General features: G+C 46.0%; 1 protein-coding gene across 4 annotated transcripts in view; it reads right to left on the bottom strand.

The window, feature by feature from the left end:
- Positions 1–13,234, bottom strand: part of NCF2 (neutrophil cytosolic factor 2) — a 232,909-nt gene that overhangs the window by 156,358 nt on the left and 63,317 nt on the right. For all 4 annotated transcript variants that reach the window (XM_069641395.1, XM_069641396.1, XM_069641397.1 and 1 more), the window contains exon 3: positions 604–712. In XM_069641395.1, the coding sequence (XP_069497496.1) occupies positions 604–712 (109 nt within the window). The remainder of the gene's footprint in view (positions 1–603; positions 713–13,234) is intronic.

Here is a 13,234-nt window from a genome sequence, read left to right as displayed (position 1 = left end):
ATTGGGGCTCCTTTCAGTGCATTTCTCAATCTTGTATGTTGGTTCATTTTGCAACTTTGGTCAGGCTGCACACCAATCACTGCACTGGTCTCGGTGTGAAGGGATCTATGCCACTGGATTAATGGGCCCTGCACAGGGGCGCCTTTCGCTGCACTGATTGCGTTTGTAGGGAGCCCATCCACTGCAGTAACCAAGATTGGGCAACTGGCAACATTTTGGGAACTGTTGGTGTTGATTCGTATGTTAAATAACTAAAGTTTGTCTACTGCAACTGGCAACATTTAGCAACTTGTGTAGGTGGGGATCCAGACACATTGACCAATTGAGCACTTTACACTGACCAATTGAGCACTTTACACCAGAGTTAAAAATCGTGACAGGTTATGCCTACTTGAAAACAGCCTTTGACAGACAATATGTTTAAAAGGCACCAAAACAGGGAAGTAAAAGAATTGTTGACAACTCTAGCTCTCAAGTTGGGATGGTGTCGGTGCCAACTTATCGTATTAACACTGACACATGAACATGAAATGGTGCTCCCCTAAATGGGTTGGGTGGACTTCTTTCAGTGGGATCAACTGCGAGCACGAGCCAACTCTTTACCTCACAACCATAGAGCTTGTACGGCAGTCCCAGGATCTTGTAGTCGATGAGCAGGTTCCCCCTCAGCTGCGTGAATGCTTCCGTGAAGTCCTTTAGAGATTGCTCGTAGCTGCCGAGGAAGAACAAGAGCGAGTTAATGAATGGAGCATCTTATGAGCAGAATAACTAGATATAAAAGCAATATGCTAGCCCAAGGAGCTGGTTTTACAGGGGAACTTTGACAAGCAAATTCAATTGAGAATATTGAGGTGACAAAGGAAATCGATGATGTGTGAACAATGGATGTGGTCTACATAGGCTTCAGTCAAGCCTTCATTATATTTAATAAGTCATGTGTGCTTTCATATAGTGTTAGGAAAGATTGCCCTTCGGTGCAATTTTCCCTTCATTTGTCAACCCCCTAAACATTTTGCTTTTGTTTGCCTTACCTAACCTGATTTTTTCCAGTGAAGCACAGCCTTCATCTGCGCTCCTCTGGGCTTTCGCTCATTTGTTATGGGGACACATCCTTCAGGCTGTCAGTACTGGGAAACTGTTTCCCCTAGTCTTCGACTAGGTTGCCATTTCTTGGTAACTTTTTATCTATGTGCCAAGTACCTTACAGTACCTTGCGCATAGGGATCCTTTTGGTTTATGGCCCTAGCCACCCTCTAAGGATTTTTTGGTGTTTGTACAAGTGTGCCTAGGACAAACTGGTGGCAGCAGTTTACTTTTAAAGTATTTTTTACTTCATTATTATGGACCATACCGCGTTTACTGCAAGACTGTGGACAGTGCCAAAAATGGCCTTGCCACAATGTCGTTTGTTCTGCCCTTTGGCCATTTTTTCCCTTTGCCTTCCACCAGGTCGAGAGACATGGGTATTCCTTATTTGGGCATGCAGTCTCCTGCGAAAACTGCAACTTTCGTGGGTTTCTGCATGTCACATGTGTTAGTACCCAGGAAAAGGGGTTGGGACTGTCTGGTCCCAATCAACACTAATGGTGCCAGTATGTCTGGTAGACCTGAATGACTGGAACCACTGTGGGCCATGTTTAGTTTCTCAATGGGGTTATCCAAGTCACACCAACATGATAGTTAAAGAGAAGACACTTTCAAACATGGTGGTTTGAAATTGATTTTTATTCTCTAATAATTCTAAATTCATAGTAGGCTTTAGCATGAAAGCAGGTTTTTTTTGTCTTTATCTTCTTTACATGTGTTATAGATACTTGAGTTTTTCCATATTTGTTGTAAAAGGCAATGTAAAGACCTCATTTGGAAACCTCATGGTGGGAAATTATGAAATATTTTGTGGATTTTAGGAACAAAGTATATTGTTGCCATTATTGGAAATTGTATTTTCATGCATTGGTGTTCATCCTTATGTAATGTCAAATGTCACGTTTTAATGAATTTCAAAATGGCTGCTTCCCTTGCCTAAGATGGCCTTGCCCTTTTTTCGGTGCACACTGCAGATGTTTTGAGTCTTTTCGTGCTTTATCACTATCTGATCCACCACCTTAAGTGACTCTTGCCAAAGGATATGTGGGTCTCAGGCCCTAATGTGCATTCATTTTGTACAAATAGACTACTTAATTATAACTTGTATTTTCTTTTATATAGCACTCACTGCCATTTGTTATCACTGTAAAGAGCAAATGTGCTAGTTATTGCCCATACTCTAGCCCCTGATTCCCAGCCATAAGAACCACCATTCTTACCCACCAGGCCAGCCGGATAGGGACGAGCGATGCACCTGTAAATACAATTGTTTACAGGAGATGGGCCAGACCCTGAGTTCTTACCTTACGCCATTCTTAGACACAGATACAAAGGTGGCTTTTATGAGGACCCCAACGGGAATCCCCTTTGTTTATAAAACACATTAAATTCTTTACAAATAACATTCCTAATCCCTAGTTCCTTTTAAATGCCCTCTGGCATGAGTTATTCCTAAAAAGGGATCTGCTCGGTCAGCTCCCCCCTTGGAGGGGTCGCAGAGAGACCCACAGTGTGAGACTGAAGCAACAGACCCCCTGCCTATTACCTGGTACCACCTGCTGATACGTGAGTCCAGAAGATGGCCTCTGAGGGTGGCCTCACTGCCTAGGCGGCCTCAGGCAGGCCACCACTACCATCCCTCTAATACATTCTACAACCTATAAACATAACCTACATAACATTTCTTGAGCTGGCCCCTCTACTTAACATTCCTACTAGTCATAAATATGAACACTACCCTACTTAACAGTACCAGACACTGAACATTATTATAACTATTAATATACATTTCTATATAAATAAACTAACACACAAGACATTCATTACATGACATATAATACATGTCTTTGTACACAGGGGTGACCGCTGCGGTCAGCCACCCCATTACAGTACCTTCATGGGTCTGTCCTTGTGTGGCTGCATGGTGTTCCTGCCCCTTAATGATGTTGGGGACTGAACCCACTGTTCTTTCTTCTGGGGGGCCCCGTCTGTCGTGTTTTGCCACCCAAATTCAAAGCGTGCATGAACCGTACCCTTAAGTCTCTGGCCGGTTCTCTGCCTGTGTGGGTGCCCAACCATTCACCACCAAGGAACAGTTCTAGCCTTATTGGGCATCCACATGCCCTGGGGGCTCCCCGCGATCACTGCTGTACCCTGTGGCCATCTATGACTTCAGGGGGCCCCAATAATCTGGGGGGAACACACACTCAACCCCGCAGCCCCATTGTCATCTTCTGGGTGGCCCCATGCTGGAAGGGGCTGCCCACGTCCCTATGAACCCAGCAGCACCATCTTGGATCGAGACGGCTTCCCCATTGCCATGCATCCCCTAACCCCTTCCCACCTCTCACAGATACAAGCAAATTCAACCACGTCTCTAGAGCCCTTAAGTCTTACATGCCCATCATTGACAACTTCACCGGCCTACTAACCACCATGACCCTCACACATCTCCCTCAGGAACTTCAACCTCCCTGGCTCAATGCCATCAAGACCACGAAGGAGGCACTACACAACATACTGGACACACTGAACCACACCCAGCAAAAAGAAAAAAACAACCAATAACAAAGGTACCATCCTGGACGTCATCATCCCAGACTTCCCCAAACCCCAATAAAGCACACCCCTAACTCTTGATTGAACATTACCATATACCATGTCCAAAGACCTAACCACACCCAATCGAAGTTTAACAAACACAACTCCCGATCCTTTAAAGCACTCACAAAATGCCTGATCAACCTTGCTGAAAACCTGTCAGTTCCCAAAACAAGGAATTCCACACCCTGAAGTCAAATATCAACATTCGTGGCCCCGGAAAACAACCAAACATCAGACACAAACCATCTGCTCCTTGGTACATACAACTAAATGTAACAAGAGAGGGTCTGGTGCAAGTTCAAAACACCATGTGACCTTACCCTACTTAAAGAACTCTGGATTTCCTGTAGACAAATGATCAACATAGCAAAAGGCTCCTGCAACGACAACATCATAGCCAAAGCCCACAAATAAAGTAAGGCACCCTTCAAGGCAGTCAAACAGTGGAACAGCCTCCTTCCCAACATCCCCATGACACACTCCATCAAGAAATCCATCAACAACTTATTTGTTGATAAGATCTTCAATATCTGTCAAAACTGATGCCAACACAAAAGCAGGCAATGTTCTGCTCATTCTACCAAATAAAATGACATGGACTATTTTGAAAACATTCTCAGTGGAAGACTTGAGAAAAACTCCAGGAACCATCAAAGTAACAGCTTTCTCAAGTGATCTCTTGTCAGCCTTCATCCTCGAGACATTCCCCACGGAAGACCGCCATTCCATCCTGGCAATCATCACGTCCCTCACTCAGTTCACCTTTCCCACCACCCTCAAAACCAGAGAAATCATCCTCTGCTCAACCCACAACTGAATCTTGATCTCTGTAACAACCTCCCCATCACATAGCTTGATTTCATAAGCCGTATTCTTGAAAGAATAGGGACCAACATTAAGCATATATTGATGCCTGTGGCCTCCTATAGGCCTATCAGGCAGGCCTAGGACCCAGATGTGTCATGGTGCCAGCAGCCACCATTAAGTGGTTGACAATGCACTCCATATCCTCAATGATGCATGCCATGCCATGCCTCCTCAAGCTCCTAGATCTCTCTGCAGCCTTCAACAAAGTAGACCATCAAGCCCTCATCAACATACTGCCCAACCACATGGGTTCTGTACAGAGCATTTTTCACTGGTTCATCTCCTACCTAGAAGACTTCCATCAGTTTGTCCAGATGGCTATGTTCAAACTGCCACCTCCTATAGACTTCGAAGGGGATACACCCTCTCACCTTAATCTTAAACCGCTACATGGAGCCCCTATTAATTCTCCTTTCCCCAGTCACAATGCCCACATCCCCAATACACAGACGATACAAAACACTTGTCAAAATACCATCTACCAAAGAAATCCACCAGCTTAATTCCTGCCTAATCCAAAACTGGATAGCCAGCACCTCTCTAAAACAACTTCACCAAGACGCCCTTTCAGCATCTCAACAACACAGAATACCTCCACATCTGTATTTGGCTATGAACCTTCTTGACTTCACCCTGCCCTTAAGTCTACACCTAGTTTCTGGGTATCCGCAAAGACAGTCAGTTAGCGAAGATAACTCTGATAGCATGGTGCTCCTGCGGAAAATCAAGACCTTGCTACCAACACCAGCTTCAGGCTGGTGTTGGTAGGAACACTCCAGTTCAGAAGGAGGCAGTAGAGAGCTATCCAGTGGGGAATTGGAGTGGGTAAATTCATAATCTGTTCTGAGATAGCTGGGGTGAAGGAGCGAAATGAGAACACAATTTTAGTGTCATCAGCAAAAAGGTGATTGTGAAACCCAAAGGATGAGATTAGTCTTCCTAGGGCAGAGCTATATAGAGTGAAGAGAAGAGGTCCCAAGTCTGATCAATTATGAATGCTGACAGTGAGAGTAGGAGGCCCTACTCCGTCTCACCTGGACTGAAGAAATGTCCTGCTCACTGGCCAACCCACCACCACCACCACCTTAGCACACACGAGGAGCTTCTACACAGTGCTGCTATCCTCACCAGAGGTCACCACGAAATGCCCTCAATACTCTGACTTTACTGAATGCCCTTCCAGGCATGCATCATATACAAAGCAGTTACAATGCATTGTACCTCATACCTGGCAAATGTTCACCCGTTCTGGTGGTCAGTGCATCACCAGCAGTCGGGACCTGTGCAGATTGGAACCGAAATGTATGAAAGAAATTCCCAGGAAACAAGCCTTCTCAGTCTATGCCAGTCTGCACAACATCCTACCCATCAACGTCATACTTGCCTCCACCCTTGTGCAATTAGGAAAATAAATTGAGGAACACCTTCACATACCCAAAGGTACCCCCCCTAAACCCAACCAACCCAGTATCCCACCTTTTCAGGGGCAGACTGGCCTATCTACCATTCTGCCACTGGCAGAATCAAAATGGACTTTGGATGGCCCTGGGGCCGATTTCATTAGCCACTCGGGCGCCGGTTTTATGAGCCGCATTAATATACATGGAGCTGGGCTGGATTTTAGTAACTGAAGTTGTACTTGTTAGGTTGCGTCACACAGCCTGCCGCCAGGTCGCCGCACAGCGGCAAACTGATGTATTTATGATTAGAATGCACACAGTGTCAGTTGGAGAACATCATAAAAAAAAGTTAATGCTTACTTAGTAAGCGTTAACTTTTCTTTGATGGTGCATCAATAGCATGAGTCGTGGGGTTGACAGTGCCCCTGCCATCCACTGGCTTGGTGCCAGGCAGGCAGCTTCACGTTCTCTTCGAATACACCAACAATTCCTGTCATGGGGGTTGGGCTCTACATCGAGTTTGCTTTTGCCTGTCTTGGGTCGGGGCAAGGCGGGGCTGACCCGGGCATGACTCTTGAGCCTCGCCCTCTCAGGGTATGGGACCTGTTGATATGCAGCAGGCTGGCAGTGGCAGCCAATCATGCTCAACACGCATGGGCCGTCATGCGCATTGTTGTGTTGCTGGGTGCCACACCCAACACAACGCACAGATATTCAAAAGGAAGTGTTGATGACAAAGAAGAGAGCAGGCCTCAAGCAAAGCACACCCGACATCGATAAGGGCCTATTCAAGCTGCCTGGCCCAGCGTGAACTGCAATGGAGAGTCTCTGGAGACAGAATTTGTGCACGTGGGTTACACACAGTAAGTAATTAAAACATAAAATTGAAGGGGCCAGCAGCGGTCGGGAGTCAGAGAAGAGGCAGTCACTCTGAACGAGAACAGTCCAGTGAAGTGTTTGTAATTAATTGTTACTATCCCTGTTAATCTAGAAACGGCCAGAGCACTGCTACCCAGTCAGTGTGTGTCATGGCCGTGCAATCATTGTATCAGCATGACTAACAACACATGCAACTCAAACCACAAGGGGATGTTTGAGCACAGACAAAGAAAATATGGAGAAAAAAAATCACATTTCCAATCAGACTAAATGAGTGTCTTTTGAATGAAGATCAGGTTTTCTCAAACACCTGTTGAAGGCAGCAGCATCCCTCCCATCCATGGCATATGGTGGTGGGAGCATGCGATGACGCAAACTCAATGCTGTTCCTGGTGCTGTATCCTGAGCTGGTGCCGAAAGGAGCCATGTCGTGGTCTGCCTGGTTCATTGCTTGCAACACCTGGCTCAGTGTGGGCTAGTCAGCAGTGGAGGGCTGGACTTTGTAGTAGTCCTAGTCCTTACAAAAGTGCACTATGGCAGAGGGGAACACTGAATCCTAAAATGACCTGTTTGTGTTTACATAAATGTGCGCGTGCAGGATTGTCAATTGAAATGAATTACAGAACAACACGCTTAAAGTAGTGTGGACTCGGCCCACATGGAAGAGCTACCCTGGACAGACGGGTGCAGGGAAAGGGGAAAGGTCAAAGGTGCTGTCCTGGTGGCACATGCAGGGCTTAGGTGTCTTGGTTGATGTGAAGTTTTTGGAAAAAGTATCATTGTGCAGTCTTTCATTCTATTAACTGAAGCGTCGACCTGTCCAAATTCCCATTCTCCTTTTTACCTTAATCGTCCGGTCTCCACCCTCCATATTCTATCAAGCCTGGCCCCAAGTATTCAATTGAATCAGATTGCTCATAATGTGGGCCCAGGGGATGTTAGGGACCTGGCTGTCCATGTTGCTCGTCTGTGCATAAGGAGTTTATGGTGCAGCTCAGTTGATTTGTTGGAGGCAGCCCCACTGATGCTCGCTAGTGGGCACTGGGATTCTGGTTGCAAGTCCAAGACACTCTGTGCTTGTCTATGCATTTTAAGATAGCCAGGCTGGACACAGCCCCTCACTTATTTGGGGTGCTACTTGGTGGGAGGGCTCCACAAATGGAGGAGGTCCGACTACACTTTAGGTGAATCTGGCGGGACTGGTTCTGAAGTGGTTATCTGCTGCGGCAAAGTCAGGACAGAGTTACCAAATGTACAGCCTAGTGTATAGGACATTAATGCTGCTCTGTGATGCTACTCAGCCAAAGAGATGTTTACGATGCTGTCAAAGGTGCTACACTGCTGTCAGTGCTGCTTTGTTTTAAAGGCATGTGAATGTGATGGTGTTCCATGGTGAAAACACTGAGTGCTACCCAGTGGTAAAGGCATTTGATGCTACTCAGTGGGTCAGTGTTAAAAAAGCACAATGAAGTCTGTTAATTGTAAAGGTTTAAATTGGGTGGGCCCGGGAGTGAATGGTGACAATCCAGTATTTAGGTGGCTCTAGTGTCACAATAAATATGTGCAGGAAGCTCTATGTTTTGACCTGGGCTGCCCTGGGTCTATGTTATCGTACCCGCTCGCTTCTTCATGCAGTGAGATTGTATGTATTTATGTATGTCACACTTATCAGGTCATGATCAAGCCTCCCTGGAAGTTCACTAAGACTGAAAATGAACTGCATCCACGCCACGTGTCTCTTTTTAACCCATGAACAAAGCTCTTATCTTCTCAAAATGTCTGAAATTTGATATGGACAAACCGCTGCAGGCCAGGACAAAGCTTCATAATTTTAGTTTACAGAAATTGACATTTCCCTTAAACTGTTGTAAATATTGCTGCATGTATGTGTATTTTGTGCATACCCCTTGACTAGGAGTGTGCAATGCACAGTGCTTCTTGTAAGCGCAGATTGCCTAAGTTCCAGTGTACAATTATAGGACACGGACCGTCAATTGTACTTCTGCATTAGGTATTAAGTGTGGCAAGCACAAGTGTGTACTATAGTTTGTCATAATGTGGTCCTTTCGCTCTCAGTCCAAACTGGTGGGTGTGAGCCTAGTTTTTGGCCATGCTTCCAAACTTTGCAGCATAGCGCTGTTGCATTCTTTAATCCCTAGGATTGTATTTCAGAATGTACTATATATCCAGAATATGGGGATTAAGGCAATCAGCAAAACTAATTTAATTTTTAAAAAAAACTATTTCCCAGAATGCCTTGCACACTGCTTCCTCCTTACCTTTGCAGGTCAAGGGCCGGTGAAATAAAAAGAACATTTGTGCTAGCAAACGGTTGCATTTGCTGATACCTGAGGCGTATGATCATTAACGCTTTTAAAAGCTCAGTTGTGTTTATTCCAACGTTAGTCACGTTCTATGGCATCTAAACGCTGGGCCTTCATCAAAACAGCCTGCTTTAATATATATTGGGTGTATGGTTGAATATACAGATAATACCTTTTATTGTTACTGTGCACTTGCACAGCTGAACCACAATACACAAAATGATATGAAACAATGTTTTCTCTGTGCTTCCCTGTGCATTGGGAGCTTTGTTACAGGCCCCACAGTAAGGGACCTCCCAGAGGCTGTGTATGGTTCAGATTCAGTGGCTGCATTGAGGATTCTTTCTGACGTTGCATCAAGGTCTGTTTTTCTTGGGCCATTTGTGTGCCTGGAAGGAAGGGAACCAGAGGGACATAAGGTTTATTGCAACATGTTTTCTTTGAATACGTTTTTTCTGGTGTAGGGCTTGTTTGCTCAGTGTTTTGAACAGAAAACAGGAAGTTGTGGAAAGTGAGAGCTTCTCACTTCAGTAAAGTCTAAATACAACGATCTAAAGACAGGTTATCGCTAGTGCCAGTTCTGCAGCACGCTGTGTCATACTGGTATGAGCATCACATGGCGCGCCGAAGACCGTTTTTCCTAATTTTTCAGCCAGTAATCGCACCTCAGTAGTTTAGGTGCATTACCCTGATTTAACGAGGGATGGTGCTTACATTGTAGAATTGGGGAGATGGTAACTGTAGTGTAGCATTGATTTAGATTGGTGATTGTCTGAGCGGCATGAGGTGTGTGGTAGCACCATGGTTGTGGTGAATTGTGGCATTGTTAAGTCGTAGCTCAAACTGCATGCTTGCAGACATCACCCTTTCCTGGAACCTTACCCGCTGGACTAGACAACACATGCAATCATTGTAAATCCTGGCCCCTAATCCCGTGAGAGATCTATATCTAGACAGACCCAGATGTGGGGTTCATGCATGCTTAGATTAAATGCTTCTGTCTGATCATGGATTTATCACACTCTCATGCTGTCTTGACTAAGGGCTTGTTGATGCAGCTGCCCTTTGGTATCAGGTGTGATACAAGAATGCTGCAGGACCCATCATTGCACTCAACTCGAGTGCACCCTAGCCTGTTGACCCATACACAATCATTTATCTTTAACTGCCATTTTCCAACATAACAATGGGGTAGAAATTATAGAGAGTGAGGAAGGAAAGAAATAAGGAGGAATGGTAGAAGAGACAAAAACAAGGAGGGTAGAAGGATGTGGGAAAGTTAAAAGGAAAGATGGTAGGGAGACAGGAAGGGAACCAATGTGAGCGAGGAAGGAAAGGAGGAGAGGAAAGATGTCCATGAAAGAAAGGGGAGAGAATGGAAGTAGAAGCAAGAAAAAAGGAAGGAACACAAAAAAAAGAACTTCATCAAGAGGAGGGAGGGAAGGGAGGGAGGGAGGGCTATGGGAGTTATGTGTGATGGGAGGGAAGAAGGAAGGAACTGCTTGCTCCTCCTAGCTTACTCCAGTAATATAGACCAGCAGGTTGAGTGCTCGTTGGCGCTGCTGCGATATATGCATGATCTGCAGGTAGCAGGTTTAAATCCTGGCAAGGCCAACTCAGCCTTTCATAAATTGGAGGTTGATAAATGAGTACCAACCACTTTGGTTGGGAATGATTGTATGTAAATATGTGCTATATACACTGCTTTGGCAAACGCGCTATTAAATAACAATCATTATATAATGCCAGGCCATGGAAAAGGAATGTTATCACTCGTTTTCTCAAGTGTTTACAACAAACATTACATGCAACAAACACCATTAACCCTTCATAAGTAGCATTTTCTGTAAAGTTGTGAATTGGCATGATTCACGGATGAGGGTTTGCGGGCCACTTTCTTTTTTTTTTTTTTAAGTATCCGGGCCCATTTTTTGTCCCAGTCCGACCCTAACACATCCCCTGTTCCTCTTCCAAACTCCATTTCAGCATGTTCTGCAGCCCCATTAGATGGATATACTGGCAACGAAAGCGATGCTGTAAGGCCATTGCCCTGTACACATCTAATGTATGCCTATAACTCCTGCTGGTGTACGGCGCCATGTTCTGAAGCTAGGCTCACGCTCCATAAATATCCAAAATCATATCAAGGGTGCACCTATTCACAAGTAAGCAGCTCTTGCTGTATCCAAATAATATATCATTTCTTTCTTCGGCTGGGGTCTCCCTCTGGGACAGCCTCCTTCCTCCCTGAAACTTGAGAAGAACCATCTCCGGTTCCAGAAGCACTTCAAAACCTTCCTGCTTTCTCTCCTCCTCTACCCTGCTGAACTTTGCTCACACTTTTCCAGCTAAAAGGGGGAGATTAAAAAAAAAAAAAAAAGCTCATGGCCATATCTAGAATTCTTTTTTTTTAATTTGATTTTTATTGGTATTTCCAAAACAGAACAAAACATTGAACAGAATACCCCAACTTCCCCCCTTTCCTCCCCCCCCTCCCGCACCCAGGGTTCAAGAGAAGTCCAGTGCTACCTCGCTTTTCCCGAAGAGCCATTACCACCCACCTCCCCCCCTGCCAAGTCCATATAGGATGTGCTAAATTGTCATGCCCCTGCATGAGTCTGTTACATCGGGATCGTCTATTATGCCCAAAAGTTGCATGCTCCGAGGGCACCACCGCTGCCTAGTACCATCCACCAAATACGAAAGTAGGGAGTCCCAGTCTGACCCGAACCTTAGATGATCTCCTTGTAGTGAGTATGTGAGCCACTCAAGAGCTACCAGGGACCACATCTTTGCCACCCGTTGGTGATTCTGTGGAGGGTCCTTTGCTTTCCATCTGCGGGCTAGAACCATTGCTGCGGCCATCATCATTATTGCGTAATGTTTGCGGCCCGCCTTGGTCTTAATTGATGCCAGGGTCCCCCCCAAGCCAAGTATCGCCAGGCCTTTGTTGCCCCCGTGATTAATTCCTACAACTTGGCTAAGTGCATCCCATATCCCTGCCCAGTAATTCTTGATTTCTGGACACTCCCACCATATGTGCTCCCAAGTACCCACAGCGCTGCAATGTCTCCAGCACAAAGGGGAGATCCCTGGATACATTCTATTAAGTCCGGCGGTGGTCAGATGCTACTGAGTGAGCAACTTCAGCCACATCTGCCTTACTTGAAGAGATCTTGTTACCTTTGGTATCTGCTTCTATAACCAGTTCCAGTCATTGTCCTCAATTGCGGACCCAGTAGCTAGTTCCCAAATCTTCATGTAGGACCGCAGTGGAGGCTCCTCTCCCGCCTTCATGTGCCTATATATAGCAGCGATCAGGTGCTTGTCCCCCGATTCCCTGCTGAAATACTTTTCAAAAGGGGTTAGTTGTCGAGTTGCGGCTTGCTTTAGGATGGGATGACTGAGCCAGTGTCTAAGTTGGCAATAGGGAAACCTTTTCCTTTCACTCAGAGCAAATTGAGTCTTACATTGTTCAAACTGCTTTACCTGGGTCTCCTCAAACATGTCCCGCAACATCCTGCATCCCCCTGGAGCCAGGCTTGAAAGGTGGTGGTATTGAGCCCAGGGGTGAACTGTGGGTTCGTAAACAGGGGGGTGAAAGTCGATGGGTGCGTTGTTAGGTGGGCCAGCTGCACTGCTTCATCCCAGGTATGGGCTACCAGGGCTAGAATTGCACTACAATACATACGGATAGGCCTGTCCTGTTTCGGCTTCCACAGGACCCCCTCGAGATCCTCCCCCAGCACCGCCCTATCCATGGGCCTCCAAACTTTTCCCCAGTCCCGGAGGACCTTCAGCTGGGCCACCCTATAGTACCCCCTAAAGTCAGGTAGGCCCTTGCACCCCCAACCCCCGCTCGGTGGAGGTTCTCATCACCCTGGCTGCTATTCCTGGGGATTTATTGGCCCACACAAATCTACTGGTAATTTTATTCAGGGACCTGAAGAAGGCCGGGGGAACGTGGACTGGCAAGGCAGCAAAGTGGTACAAGAGCTTAGGGATTATTGTAATTTTTAAAGTGTTGATACGCCCTAGCCAAGATATCGCTAAGGGGCCCCAGTCAACCATCTT

The sequence above is a fragment of the Ambystoma mexicanum genome, chromosome 1q (genome assembly GCF_040938575.1).
Source record: "Ambystoma mexicanum isolate Mex_15411 chromosome 1q, UKY_AmexF1_1, whole genome shotgun sequence".
Lineage (NCBI taxonomy): Eukaryota > Metazoa > Chordata > Amphibia > Caudata > Ambystomatidae > Ambystoma > Ambystoma mexicanum.
The sequence above is the reverse complement of the archived record's forward strand: the minus strand, read 5'-3'. Positions and strand labels throughout refer to the sequence as shown.